We start from the raw sequence: 13307 nt of genomic DNA on the forward strand, positions 1-13307 counted from the left end.
TATGCTTTCTTTGTTTTGTCTACCCGGTGTGCGTGTGTGTGGTGTGTGTGTTTGCGTGTGTGTGTGTTGTGTGTGAGTGCATGTGTGTGTGTGAGAGAGAGAAAGAGAGAGAGAGAGAGAGAGAGAGAGAGAGAGAGAGAGAGAGAGAGAGAGAGAGAGAGAGAGAGAGAGAGGCAGTTTTGTGACACCAGGACACTCTGTGTCCGTGTGTGTGTGTGTGTGTTTGGGTGTGTGGGAGTTTGTGTGTATGTGTGTGAGAGAGAGAGAGAGAGAGAGAGAGAGAGAGAGAGAGAGAGAGAGAGACTGCAAAAGTTTTGTGACACCTTGCTCACACACATACACGAACACACACTCTCACTCTCTGTTCGTGTGTGTGTGTGTGTGTGTGTGTGTGTGTGTGTGTGTGTGTGTGTGTGTGTGTGTGCTTGTGTGTGAAAGGCGTCAAAACACTGCCGCACACATAGCGCACAGAATCTCACCCTTTTCAGCCTTGATCAATATGGCTGTGGACAGAGTAAATTGCACCAAGAAAACAAAGAAACAAAACAAACAAAACATGTTTTTTAAACAAACTGCGAGTTTAGCACACACACACACAAAAAAGACACAATATCCAAAACCCATATCAACAATTATTTAAACTCAAAAACTTAAAAATATCATAATGTTTATTGTGAAAACAATGTCGTACACATCATGTCAGTTACACTAGTCCATGCAAAACAACCTAACCATGACCAAGCACAAGACATAAGTGGTGGAAACACACCGCTGTGTTTTCACAAAATCACAGGGAGAACTTCTGCTGATAATGTGGCCCACCTGCCATCAAATTATTATGTAGTTTAGGATCATTCAGCTCCCGACAGAAACATTCCGGAGACAACTCTGCCTGGGTTGTGTGGGTTGAGAAAGAGTTGTCTCCCTTTTTCGGTCAGTCAAGTTGTAGCCACCACAATACAGTGGAACCCCCTTTTAAGACCCAAAAATGTCAGACTCCTCCCTTTTAAGACCTTGCCTTTTCAGATTTTCTGTTCATAACCTGTGTAACTGTACCTCCATTTCATGACTCCCTCCTTCTTAAGACTATTATTTCAGTTTATTCTTCTTCTTCGTTCATGGGCTGAAACTCCCACGTTCACTCATGTTTTTGCATGAGTGGGTTTTTTCGTGTATGACCGATTTCACCCCGCCATTCAGGCAGCATACGCCGATTTCGGGGGAAGCATGCTGGGTATTTTCGTGTTTCTATAACCCGCCGAACTCTGACATGGGTTACAGGATCTTTTCCGTGCGCACTTGGTCTTGTGCTTGTGTGTACACACGAAGGGGGTTAAGTCACTAGCAGGTCTGCACTGCACATAAGTTGACCTGGGAGATCGGAAAAATCTCCACCCTTAACCCACTCGGCGGCCGCGACCGGGATTCGAACTCACGACCTTCTGATTAGGAAGGCCGATGTCTTACCACTATGCCACAGCCCCCGTCTTTCAGAGTTTCAAAATGGGGGTTCCACCACTGTAGCAATCCAGGTTTCCCAATTGCTTCGTTACCGGCCAATTTATGTGGAGCACGTGATGTGCACAAAAAATATTGGCGGTCTAGAAGTGTCGTCTGCGCAATGATCGCGGCGGCTTTCTTGACCGCCAAGGACGACCGCGCACGTTGTGAGACGTCATTCGTTAGACCTCAATATGCATCACAGTAAGCAATGAGCTGCTGTGAAGGGAGACTACTGTGTCACCCAGTCACACACAATAGACGATTTTCAAGTTTCCGACACTCCCTTCGCTAGTGATTGGCGCCTCCAATGTTTGGCAGAGGTTTTGCAAGAAGGTCACTCTCCCACAACACATACAAACCAGACATAGTATTTTTCGAATTCGTCCATTTAAGACCAAAAGTTTCTGTAATGGCAACTTGCTGTAATAAGGAAGGTTGATTGGTTATTATTGTTGATGGTCTCTTCAGCGTTTTAATAGGAAGGAAGGTATAACTCTGATACAGCTCATCAACTCATTGTCTCCCATATCCGTACCCACACATATGGCTCTATCTGACCAGGTACGGATAGATCCGCTTAGACTGTTAGCTTCAGTCGCTTCCTGTAACGTCCATCGTTAGCCTGCATTTCAGCGTGTTGATACTCAGTTTCTACACAGTTATTACAATTCTGAGTGACCTGCTGCAGCAAAGCTGGTCTCGGCTAAAAAAAACAAACTTGGTCAACATAGGCAGGGTAGAAAGTGTTAACTCATGTAACAATAATTGTAACTGGCTACGCTGCATAGAGTGATGAAGATGTTTTCTTTTCCATGAGAAAGAAAGCGGTGACTGCTAGCAGCTTAAAGTTAGTAAAAAAAAAGACAGAAAAAAAAGCGCCACGATTTTCTCTGCATGATTCTAAAATACAGCTGTACAAATGATGATCATGATACAATTTTAAAAAGTCGCCCGATGATGTGCTACATATCACTGCTGCTTTTATGTCATAAAATTAAGGGGCCTCAGTCTACACACAGTGGCAATCATTTTCAAACACACAGGAAATACTATATAAAATCAATGACAAATCAAATGAATGAATAAATAAATACACAAACAAGCAAAGAAACCAATAGTACAGATTTTTCAAATAATTACAATATAAAATCTTTAAAATTTGCAAAATCCCTAAAGAAAAAAACATAAAACAGTGTCCCCCGCTCAACAGAAATAACCAAAATGTTTCAAAGATTCCAAGGATCTTCAGTAACAGCACCTGAAACCATGAGACCAGTAGATCTGTGTTTTTGGCTCACGTAAGTGTAGCCTATGCGATCGTAACTTTGTCTGTCTGTGCGTGTGTGCGTGTGTGTGTCTGTGGTAGAAACTTTAACATTTCCGAGTCTATGTGTGAGTGGTTATCCAAGACTATGGATAAAGCTCGCATAAGATTACATCACGGTCAAAAGTGTTTGACGTCAATTAATGCATCATGACGGCATGCCTCCCTGTAGTCTTTCTCTCTCGCGTGGTGTGTGTGGTCTCGGTCATTGTTATTTTGAGCGGGCCGAGACTATTTGGCAGTTGTGTCCCTGTAAGTAGGCTACATGCAGACAGACAGATCTAGTGTCTCTCTTTCTTGCACAGTGTCACCTAAGCTTACTGTGTGTGTGGGTGTGTATGTGTGACGGAGTGATTGAGTTTGTGTTACTGTTTGTCGATTTCTTACGTGAGCCTTGAAGGCTTCGCCTCTTGTTCATATACCCTTCAAATAAATGTAAGGACCGGTCAAGATAATGTTGGTTTGCTTTTCAGAAAATGTTCTGCCAGGTCTGTACTGACTCAAATTGTTGGAGTTAATGTAACTGATATGATCGTAATGTTTATTGGTGATGGGCTTGGAGAACTTCAAAAAGTCTGCACCACGATGACCTGAGCCTCCAAAGATCATGTGTCAGTGAACAATGCAAGAACAGGCATCTCCTGGAGGTATATTCACATTGAGTAGGTAATTTAAGTTAAATGTTGGCTGCTATCAATGTAATAGCTAAAGTGCTCTTAACTCCGATTTTTAACTGCTATTCACGTAACCACGTTAGAATGTCTTTTTTGGGCGGGGACGTAGCTCAGTTGGTAGCGCGCTGGCTTTGTAGCCAGTAGGTCGCTATCAGCGTGGGTTCGATCCCCACGTTCGGTGAGAAATGCATACTCTTTTTGAAATGTATACTCACATGCGCACGAAAAAGGTACCAAGTTCACAGCGAAAGTCTCAGGGCTTGGAAAACACGAAGACACGCATGCATCATCTCTCGTCTCTGTTCATCATGATCGTAATTCGATACTTTGACGAGACAAACCCAATGCTGGTGTGTCGAAGAAGACAGCCACAGCGGGCTTGTTCGAATCAAAGTATCACACCATATCTTCAGCGTATTACAAATACCTGTCCCAAAATAGGCCAACTGGTCTAAGAGGACGTTAAACCCTAATAGTCAGTCAGTCAGAATGTCTTTAGCTATCAAGGTTGTTACCTCGCTTCTTCCTCTGTATGCATGCACACATAAACCCTTATCAAAGGAAATCACCGCCACTTGACGCTTCCCTACTACAGACACAGCCATCCAAACATCAATAGAATACCAGCGGTATCACACTGCTAGCGATTGTAGTGGTGAGAGGGAGGTCTGTTAATTTCACCACTGTCATGTGACTTAGGCAGGTCGAAACTGGCTTTCATGAATGGAATTTAGTGTCACTTACAGCTCGGCCATGGTCAAGTGCCGTTAAAAAATCAACATGAATAGCCCTCCTGGTCTTCATACCCTCTAAAAGTATACTGATTAAAATAGGGGCTCCAGGGTCCCTCTAGGTGGGGCGAATGTTGGGAGTCCTATAAACAGTAACTTTGCGATTGTGAAGACAATAAATATTTTCCTTTGCCACCACTTGTTTCACAATCAGTGAAACCTGAGAATCTCTGAAATCAGGAAAAAATGGTTTGGAGTTCAGATGTTCTAAGTTCATTTTTTTCCTGCCGTTTTTCCTTCTTGAAGGTTATGAACATGTATGAAATATATCAGGAAATAAGAAGTCTGTTTTCAAAACAGAAATGTCTGATTTCTTGATGGAACTAAGTTTCATCCATGCAGTAAGAGACAACTCACCGTCTTGACTGATATTACCTACGAGAAATACACACATCTCAGTTTGAAGAAAAACAAAAACAGTTCAGCCATTTTCTACAAACAGTAACACGCAGGCTTCACTGTAACACACTGAAACTCAGCTACTGCATAAGAGTATATCATATGATTTCATCATCAACGAAGCAAGCAATTAACTCTTTCACAGCAGGTACCACATCACTTGACTCACTCACTCACACTCACATACTCAAAACTCACACGCACATTAGAGCCATTACCTGAAAACACCTTCCAACTTTTGACTTTTCCTGGCAAGTCTAAAAGCAAAATTGCACTATTTGACAACTCAATGCGAATCAGCCTCTTTCTTTGTTTGTTTTTCTTCTATACTGAAACCAGTAAATTCAAAAGTGGGAAGGTGTCAAGATGCTTAACTGAACAGATACAACGTGTTGCCTATCATTGCTCAGTCAGATGAGTCTCATCACATGATTCTGCATGAAACCAACCTAAACACAATCTAAAAGTCAAAAGGTTAGCACAGAGGTCAGGTCACTGCATTCACACACGCGATTCCACCGCCCAGAAATCCCTGGATTGTTCGACAACAAGGGAAAATCCACTTCGAAATCCTCATCCTCGTAACCCATGCAACCAGTCCGCTGAAGACCGGAGATTATTTGCTGCTGCGGCCTGTGTCGCACAATGGATGCTTGTGGTGCCGATTCAAAGCGCTGAATAAAGAGATCAGTTTGAAAGTCTGATCTGAGGATAAGGGTGAAGGAAGGAGGAGGAGGGGGGGGGGGGGGGTAGCTAAGGAAACACAAAGGTTATACTGTCGTGCTGGTACCCCGTCGACCTTGCACAGAAGGTCTTGCATATTCTACAAAGTCGTCAATCAGTACGGGCCATGCTCCTGTGAGAAAATAGAAAAAAGCACAATGGTTTTGAGTTTGCATTAAGTTGATTTAACATGAAAAAAAGAAAACGAATTCTCAAAATTTCTTAAAACTTTTCAAGTTGATTTGTATATTCAGTAACTGTTGGTGTAGGTGTTTTTTTTTGTCGATTGAATAATAATAATAATAATAATAAATACTATTTATTAAGCGCGTGTATCCAGGGTTAAACTCTGCTCGAAGAGCTGTACAATCATTGCGGGCAAAAGATTAGGGTTAGGGTTTAGGGTTACATAACATTATTTACAGTGCAAACATACACACATCAATGAATAACACATTGCACTGAAGAAGATAATGTGCACATAAAATATTTTTTAAATACAGTAACAACAGCAACAACTTGTTTTGTTCCGTGAACACAAGGGTGGCGTGTGCTACAAACCACAAATTCAAGAAAATGTTTATCTCTCTATCTCTCTAAGCACAGCCATGAAGAAGCCAGATACCTTTAATTATAATTTTATAAGTACACATGGCAGGGCCTTTGTAACCTTTTGAAAGATCTCTTGAAAGTAACTTCTTTGGATGCTATTTTTCTACAAATAGCCAAGCCGTGGGATGAATGCCATCACTCAAATGCAGAACTTATTACAGTGGAACCCCCCTTTACCTCTCCCCCCCCCCCCCCCCCCCCCCCCCCCCACCAAATTTAAGACTTTACTTTACTTTATTTGGTGTTTAACGTCATTTTCAACCGTTCAAGGTTATATCGCGACGGAGGGAAGGGGGGTGATGGGATAGAGCCACTTGTCAATTGTTTCTTGTTCACAAGAGCACTAATCAAAAATTTGCTCCAGGGGCTTGCAACGTAGTACAATATATTACCTTACTGGGAGAATGCAAGTTTCCAGTACAAAGGACTTAACATTTCTTATATACTGCTTGACTAAAATCTTTACAAACATTGACTATATTCTATACAAGAAACACTTAACAAGGGTAAAAGGAGAAACAGAATCCGTTAGTCGCCTCTTACGACATGCTGGGGAGCATCGGGTAAATTCTTTCTCGTCCCAACCAATATGGGACTCCCCCTAACCCGCGGGGTCGCTGCCTTACACGCCACCAGACGTGAAAGGCAGTAAGTAAGTAACCTAACCCGCGGGGGGCAAATTTAAGACTCCCTCCCTTTTAAGACCTTGTTTTCTCAGACTTTCTGTCCAGAAAATGGGTAAATTTACCCCCAGTTTCAGACCCCCTCCTGTTAAAGATCTTGTTTTCTCAGATTTGTATAGACTGTCTTAAAATAGGGGTTCCACTGTATTAAATACTGGCAGTGTGCAGTGTTCAACAGTTAAATGTCATCGGCAAGGGTAAGTGATTTACCTTCTTCGTCGTAATTACTCATATCATCGTTAATCTGGATACAGAAGTCCAACAACAAGTTCCATGTGTCTTTTGGAATAGATCGCTTGTGATTTTCCTGCACACAGAAAAAACATATTTAAATCAAAACCTGAGACCACTTTTGTTACTGACTAGCACAGCTTCTGAAGCCACTTGCAGGAATATACGGTAACTAGGATTGAATTATCCCACAGTGCTTCCCACAAATGCTACACATGTCTTTAGTGTTGCTTACAATCACTAGCGAAAGGCTCGTCTCCACACATTGTCATGGAATTTTGGCAAAAAATTGATTAAGTAAATCATTCTTAACAAGAAACAGTCTCTAAAATACGATGGACAATACATGATTTAACGTTCTTTTGTCTTTCTATCTATACCAGGTACAAATATGAACACTATTTTCTGATAAAAAAATAAACAGTTTTGGCCTTCTGTGGAAAAGCTGTCCAAAATGACTTACGCCAAAATACCATGACGATGTTGACATGTTCCTTGTCCACAAGCGGAGACACACCGCTCACTAGTGATTGGCCTATACTGTCATGCGGGAAAGGCTGCCTCATATTTTCCAAGAGTATTCACAACCCATACAAACCCAAATTATTCCTGAATATCGTCCAATGCAAAAACAAAATGCCTTCTTCTTATACCACATAGGCAGCAAGATGACAACACATTATTCCCTACAAGAACCTTGGGGTTTCCAAGCCTATTGTAAAATCAACTAAGACAAAGCAAAATGACTTTACCTGTAGAAATTTGCACCAAAGATCGAGAAACCTGAACCTTCCTGCTAACACAATATTCCAGTATGCGATCGCCATATCCAGATCTGTAATCAGAATAAAAGTATAATCAATCATTGCAAACCCAAGTGTTGTAATGTAACTACAGTAAGAACATGCAGGCATACATCTTCCTTCAAATAGGGGGGTTGATTTTAGAACTGAAAGTTTCTTATTCTCTCCGGGTTTTTTTTTATCTCAAAATTATATTCTGGAAATGCTAAAAGAGACTGGAGAACAGAACACACATACACTCTTTGAATATATATATATATATCGCTCCCATGGGGTCGCCTTCACGTGGCGGGAGTGTTTCCACAGAGCTACCCCACCCCTTTACTTCTCTTCTTTTGTCTTATTTCTGCCTTACCAGTCCTTTCGCCTATATTTCCTTCCAAGAAAACTCTCCCTACTATTCCCTGCAGTTTTCCAATTCTTTTCTTGTTGTCTTATTTCTACCTGACTGGATCCATCACCTTTATTTCACTTACCAAAAGTCTTCTTTTCCACATCCTTATTTCTCTGCCCCCCGCATGTCGTAAGAGGCGACTAACGGATTCTGTTTCTCCTTTTACCCTTGTTGAGTGGTTCTTGTATAGAATATAGTCAATGTTTGTAAAGATTTTAGTCAAGCAGTATGTAAGAAATGTTTAGTCCTTTGTACTGGAAACTTGCATTCTCCCAGTAAGGTCATATATTGTACTACATTGCAAGCCCCTGGAGCAATTTTTTGATTAGTGCTTTTGTGAACAAGAAACACTTAACAAGTGGCTCTATCCCATCTCCCCCCTTTCCCCTATCCCATCTCCCCCCTTTCCCTCGTCGCGATATAACCTTCGTGGTTGAAAACGACGTTAAACACCAAATAAAAAATAATAAAATATATATATCTTACTGTAAACATCCACTCCCCCAGACACACGTGTAGAAAAAACACCCAGATAAGCATTCAAACAAAACCCAAACATTGCAACAACAACAAAACAAAATGCTGCTAGTGCTTGTGCTAATGACATTGTGTCAGTCACTAGTGCGTTTCCTCACAGGTTCATCATGTGCACTTTTGCCACACACATAAACAAACACCTAGGTCAAAACCTAATAAGTCGTTCAGGTATTCAAAGAAAGGCCTGACTTACCGAGACCCTTCTGCCCTGGGTTCTTGGCATAGTTGAAGGTAAACTGATAAAAGTCTTTGAAGCGTGTTGGGTCAACAATCTCTTGTTCCAGTCCACTGCATTTGCCACGAAGTTTGTCGATGCTATCACACCTGAGGACAAACAATCATAATCACAATACTACAGAGGAACCCCCCATTTATGACCCCCCAATTAAAGACTCCCTTCCTTTTAAGACCCTTTTTTCCCAGACTTTCTGTTCAAAACCTCTGTAAATTTACCCCCACTTTAACACCCCCTCCTTTTTACATTTAGTCAAGTTTTGACTAAATGTTTTAACATAGAGGGGGAATCGAGACGAGGGTCGTGGTGTATGTGTGTGTGTGTGTGTCTGTCTGTGCTTGTGTGTGTGTGTAGAGCGATTCAGACTAAACTACTGGACCGATCTTTATGAAATTTGACATGAGAGTTCCTGGGAATGATATCCCCGGACGTTTTTTTTCATTTTTTCGATAAATACCTTTGATGACGTCAAATCCGGCTTTCTGTAAAAGTTGAGGCGGCACTGTCACACCCTCATTTTTCAATCAAATTGATTGAAATTTTGGCAAAGCAATCTTCGACGAAAGCCAGGGTTTGGTATTGCATTTCAGCTTGGTGGCTTAAAAACTACTGAGTGAGTTTGGTCATTAAAAATCGGAAACTTGTAATTAAAATTAATTTTTTATTAAACGATCCAAAAACAATTTCATCTTATTCTTCGTCATTTTCTGATTCCAAAAACATATAAATATGTTATATTTGGATTAAAAACAAGCTCTGAAAATTAAAAATATAAAAATTATGATCAAAATTAAATTTCCGAAATCGATTTAAAAACAATTTCATCTTATTCCTTGTCGGTTCCTGATTCCAAAAACATATAGATATGATATGTTTGGATTAAAAACACGCTCACAAAGTTAAAACGAAGAGAGGTACAGAAAAGCGTGCTATGCAGCACAGCGAAACCACTACCGCGCTGAACAGGCTCGTCAGTTTCACTCCGTTTTGCACAAGCGGCGGACTACGGTCATTGTGAAAAAAATGCAGTGCGTTCAGTTTCATTCTGTGAGTTCGACTGAGCTTGACTAAATGTTGTATTTTCGCCTTACGCGACTTGTTAAGATCTGATTTTCTCAGATTTTGGAGGTCTTAAAACTAATAACAGGGGGGTTCCACTGTAATACAGTCAGACCTGTCGAGGCCACCACCTCTCGATAATAACCACCCCTAAGAATCTTGGATTGGTTCCACCCCATACTTGACCTTTCCATAGCGACCACCAGTCTAACGTGGCCGCGTGCAGTCAATTACACCAGATGGTCTCAACCTGTCTTTGATGACCACCCGTCGTCTTTCTTGTTTAAACTATGCTTTCAATCCTGTATGAAGTGTAAAATGTCATACACTGCATTCTATCCTCAGATTCTCAATCGTTACCATGCAGTGACTTTTGCCTTCAGCACGGCCTGATGTTACTTCGCAGAACCACCGGCAGTGTACATTCAAAAGAATGTAATTTTATTGTCCGACTTGATTTCATTGATATCCCCGAGTATCTTATCCCCCTCATCTTCGTCAATAAAGCATCCTTGCAACACTCCACTTTTGAGACTCTATCACGAAACAATGTTCCAGCTACTTTTTGGCGACATTGCAAAAACAGAAGGGTAGCTGTGCCCCCCCCCCCCCCTGCTGTGCCCCCCCCCCCTGCTGTGCCCCCCCCTCCCCGCTGTGTCCCCCCCCCCATAATGTGCATGGACTGTATAGATTTAACCACTAATTCTCTTCACTAATATCATGAAAAAAGCTGCGATTTTCATTTCATTGTATATATATGTGCAAGGGAAGCTCTATGGCAGTCTGGACGACCTACAGCCTACAGCGCACGGCAACATTAGCGCGGAGAACCGGAGTTTCAATCTGAGTGATCGACAAGAAGAAGAAGAAGAAGATTTCATTGTATGCATATGTGTATCTTTTCGTGGGTGTCACGGACTGAGGAGGGGCTTGGCTGTGTGAAAACAATACCCCCCCCCCCCCCCCCCCCCCACATGTGTGTCCTGTGTGCCTTGTGTGGATTAACTTCATTCACCACTAATTTTCTTTACGAATATTATCAAACAATCTGCGCTTTTAATTCCGTTGTGTGCATGTGTGTATTTTTTTGCGAGTGTCAGGGAGGGAGGGAGGAGGGGATGGCTGTGTAAAAACCCTACCCCATTTCCACCATGCCGTTGACAAATTCTTCCTTTGAGAACTCGCACTGAGTAGCTGCCTTGAAGCGCCATGCCAGAATGAGCACAGTGAGGGACTCTGGGTTCAGCTGAAGGTCTTCCAGAAACTTCATCACACCGTCGACTGTCATCTTGTCCTCTTCATGGGGGTCTGAAAACACAGCAAGTCAGTTACACAGGTAAGAATAGAACAAAAGTGGAACCCTACGTTTAAGACCTCCAAAAATGTGAGAAAATCAGGCCTTAAAAAAAGGAAGAAGTCTGATAAATAGAAGACGTGCCTGGTGCAGTTCACTTGAATACACTTCGTAAATATAGTACCACCGTTTGATTAATCAAATCAAAGTTGCTAGGATACCTGGACAAGAACATCTAATGAGATAACATTCGATAATGTCATTAGATCTACTCAGTAGGTCTTTTGAAGATATATATTTATGATGCTGTGCTGGAACAAGGTCAGCGGGAAACGACTACAGCTTGACCAAAATTGTCTTTGCCTATCTCTAGTCTCAAGAGGAAAATACCTCAGAGAAAAAATAAATACATACAGCTATGCTGTTTGAAGTGAATTCTGTACGCAAATAAAAAGAAAAAAGTCACAACCTTGTAGGCTTGAAGTGGTGTTTGAAAGTGAGACACTTTGAACGGCCCGGGATAATTCTCCGAGTTACCTGTTTTTCATCAACTAGCCCCCCATTTCATGTGTGTACTTGTAAAAGGAGATTTATTCTGGAAACCTATTCTAAAATAAATACAAAATTATAAACTGTTATCGCGCAAACGGCTTGGAAATTGATGTATTACAATCGTTACACACTGTGTCCAATTTTCCTATTAAAAGGAAAGTTCGTCCTCTACTCAACTGGGGGCTCTGGTTAAAAATGATGTAAATCACTAAATGGGAGCTACAAACTGCCTTCTTTGAACGTTATTTACCAAACTATAATCTTTAACCTGTGTTTTAATTCGGTTTCTTTGTCAAAGAAAGTCAGCTACATTTTTCATGTCAAACAGTAACGATCGTAATTTTCTCAATGGAACACCAACCATGCAGTGCAGTTGCCCGTTTTTGTTTGTTCATTTCTTGTAAACGATGCTTTTACTTTTAGTTATCTTTCTAAAATCTGAAACACATGCAGAATAACATGCTCTTTCAAACTGCAACATGAAGGAAGAACTATGTGAAGTTTTATTTGTGTCTCAAGTGTCCCATTTTACAGCTAGGCAAGTTCTGGCACAGCATCATATATATATATGGGACCTGAACTCTAAAAACTAGTCCTATTCATACAAAATTTAACCTTTCTAAGACTATTTCTAAGATTATTTCTTTTCAAATATTTAGTTCACTTTTTCTTTTCTTATATCATATCAGTCTACCACTGAGTGAAACTTCCCGACAAAGGCTGGAACCAAATCATTCCGCCTGACTAATCTCCAAGTCAGACCCATGCAGTCTGTAGTGATTGGCAACAAATGACATTATCCTTAAACTCACAGTTCACACTCGTAGATCATACTCATAAGACACACTCATAGCAGATGCAGTTGATAAATACTTGCATATATATGTACAAGGATGTTCAAACCATACGCTACCGGATAACTTCGAAATACGGACAGGATTACGCAAGCTTGTTGTTGTCTTATCCTGAAGCAGTCCTCCTTTCTCAGAAATCAAAACCTTTACAGTTTATTAACACCTCAGTTCTCACCTTTGTAACGCTGCCATAGTGACTCCAGTTTCCTCCTGTCCACTGTCATACGGGGTTCGCTGTTATACCTTTCGGGATTTTGGTAGTAGTTGTCAACCGCAACATCAAGTTTCCAATCGTGAGCCCCAAGACAGTTGATGGCAGTCTTCTCCCCTGTTTGGGTGAAAGCGATGAACTGTCGGACTTTGTCCCGCTGAGAGCCCTTCAGTTTATGCTGTAAAGAGAAAACAAGTAGTTGGATACCTTCATCATACATTTAAATTACCCCCCGTCTCCTCAGATCGAAGACAAACATGATCACATCGATGAAAACAATGCGATCTTACCATGGCTAACTTCGCTTTTGCCTGTGTCTGGCACTTGTCGGAACTTCCTGTTTCTGTCGACCATGCGCACAGTCTGTGTTACTAAAATAGGATTTATGAGTCGAAAGCTGAATAGAGCAGAACTTGCTACTGCGTCAC

At 41.3% G+C, this 13307-nt stretch overlaps 1 protein-coding gene across 1 annotated transcript; it reads right to left on the reverse strand.

The window, feature by feature from the left end:
- Positions 1 to 650: 650 nt before the first annotated feature.
- LOC138945315 (DCN1-like protein 1) lies at positions 651 to 13243 on the reverse strand. The gene is made up of 7 exons (XM_070316731.1): positions 13170 to 13243; positions 12844 to 13057; positions 11108 to 11276; positions 8868 to 8998; positions 7693 to 7775; positions 6920 to 7016; positions 651 to 5547 (listed from the first exon to the last, which is right to left on the reverse strand). Exons 1-7 carry the CDS (start codon positions 13170 to 13172, stop codon positions 5462 to 5464), a joined length of 783 nt encoding a protein of 260 aa, XP_070172832.1. The 5' UTR covers positions 13173 to 13243; the 3' UTR covers positions 651 to 5461.
- Between the last annotated feature and the right edge of the window lie 64 nt (positions 13244 to 13307).

Source organism: Littorina saxatilis, linkage group LG13, assembly GCF_037325665.1.
Source record: "Littorina saxatilis isolate snail1 linkage group LG13, US_GU_Lsax_2.0, whole genome shotgun sequence".
Classification (NCBI taxonomy): domain Eukaryota; kingdom Metazoa; phylum Mollusca; class Gastropoda; order Littorinimorpha; family Littorinidae; genus Littorina; species Littorina saxatilis.

Excerpts from the sequence above, each read along its gene's own strand:
- LOC138945315 (XM_070316731.1), bottom strand. Across the intron at positions 8,999-11,107 it reads AACGGCATGGTGGAAATGGG|GTGTGATAGCATCGACAAAC; the intron begins GTAGGGTTTTTA and ends GTTTGTCCTCAG. Across the intron at positions 5,548-6,919 it reads GAGTAATTACGACGAAGAAG|GAGCATGGCCCGTACTGATT; the intron begins GTAAATCACTTA and ends ATTTTCTCACAG.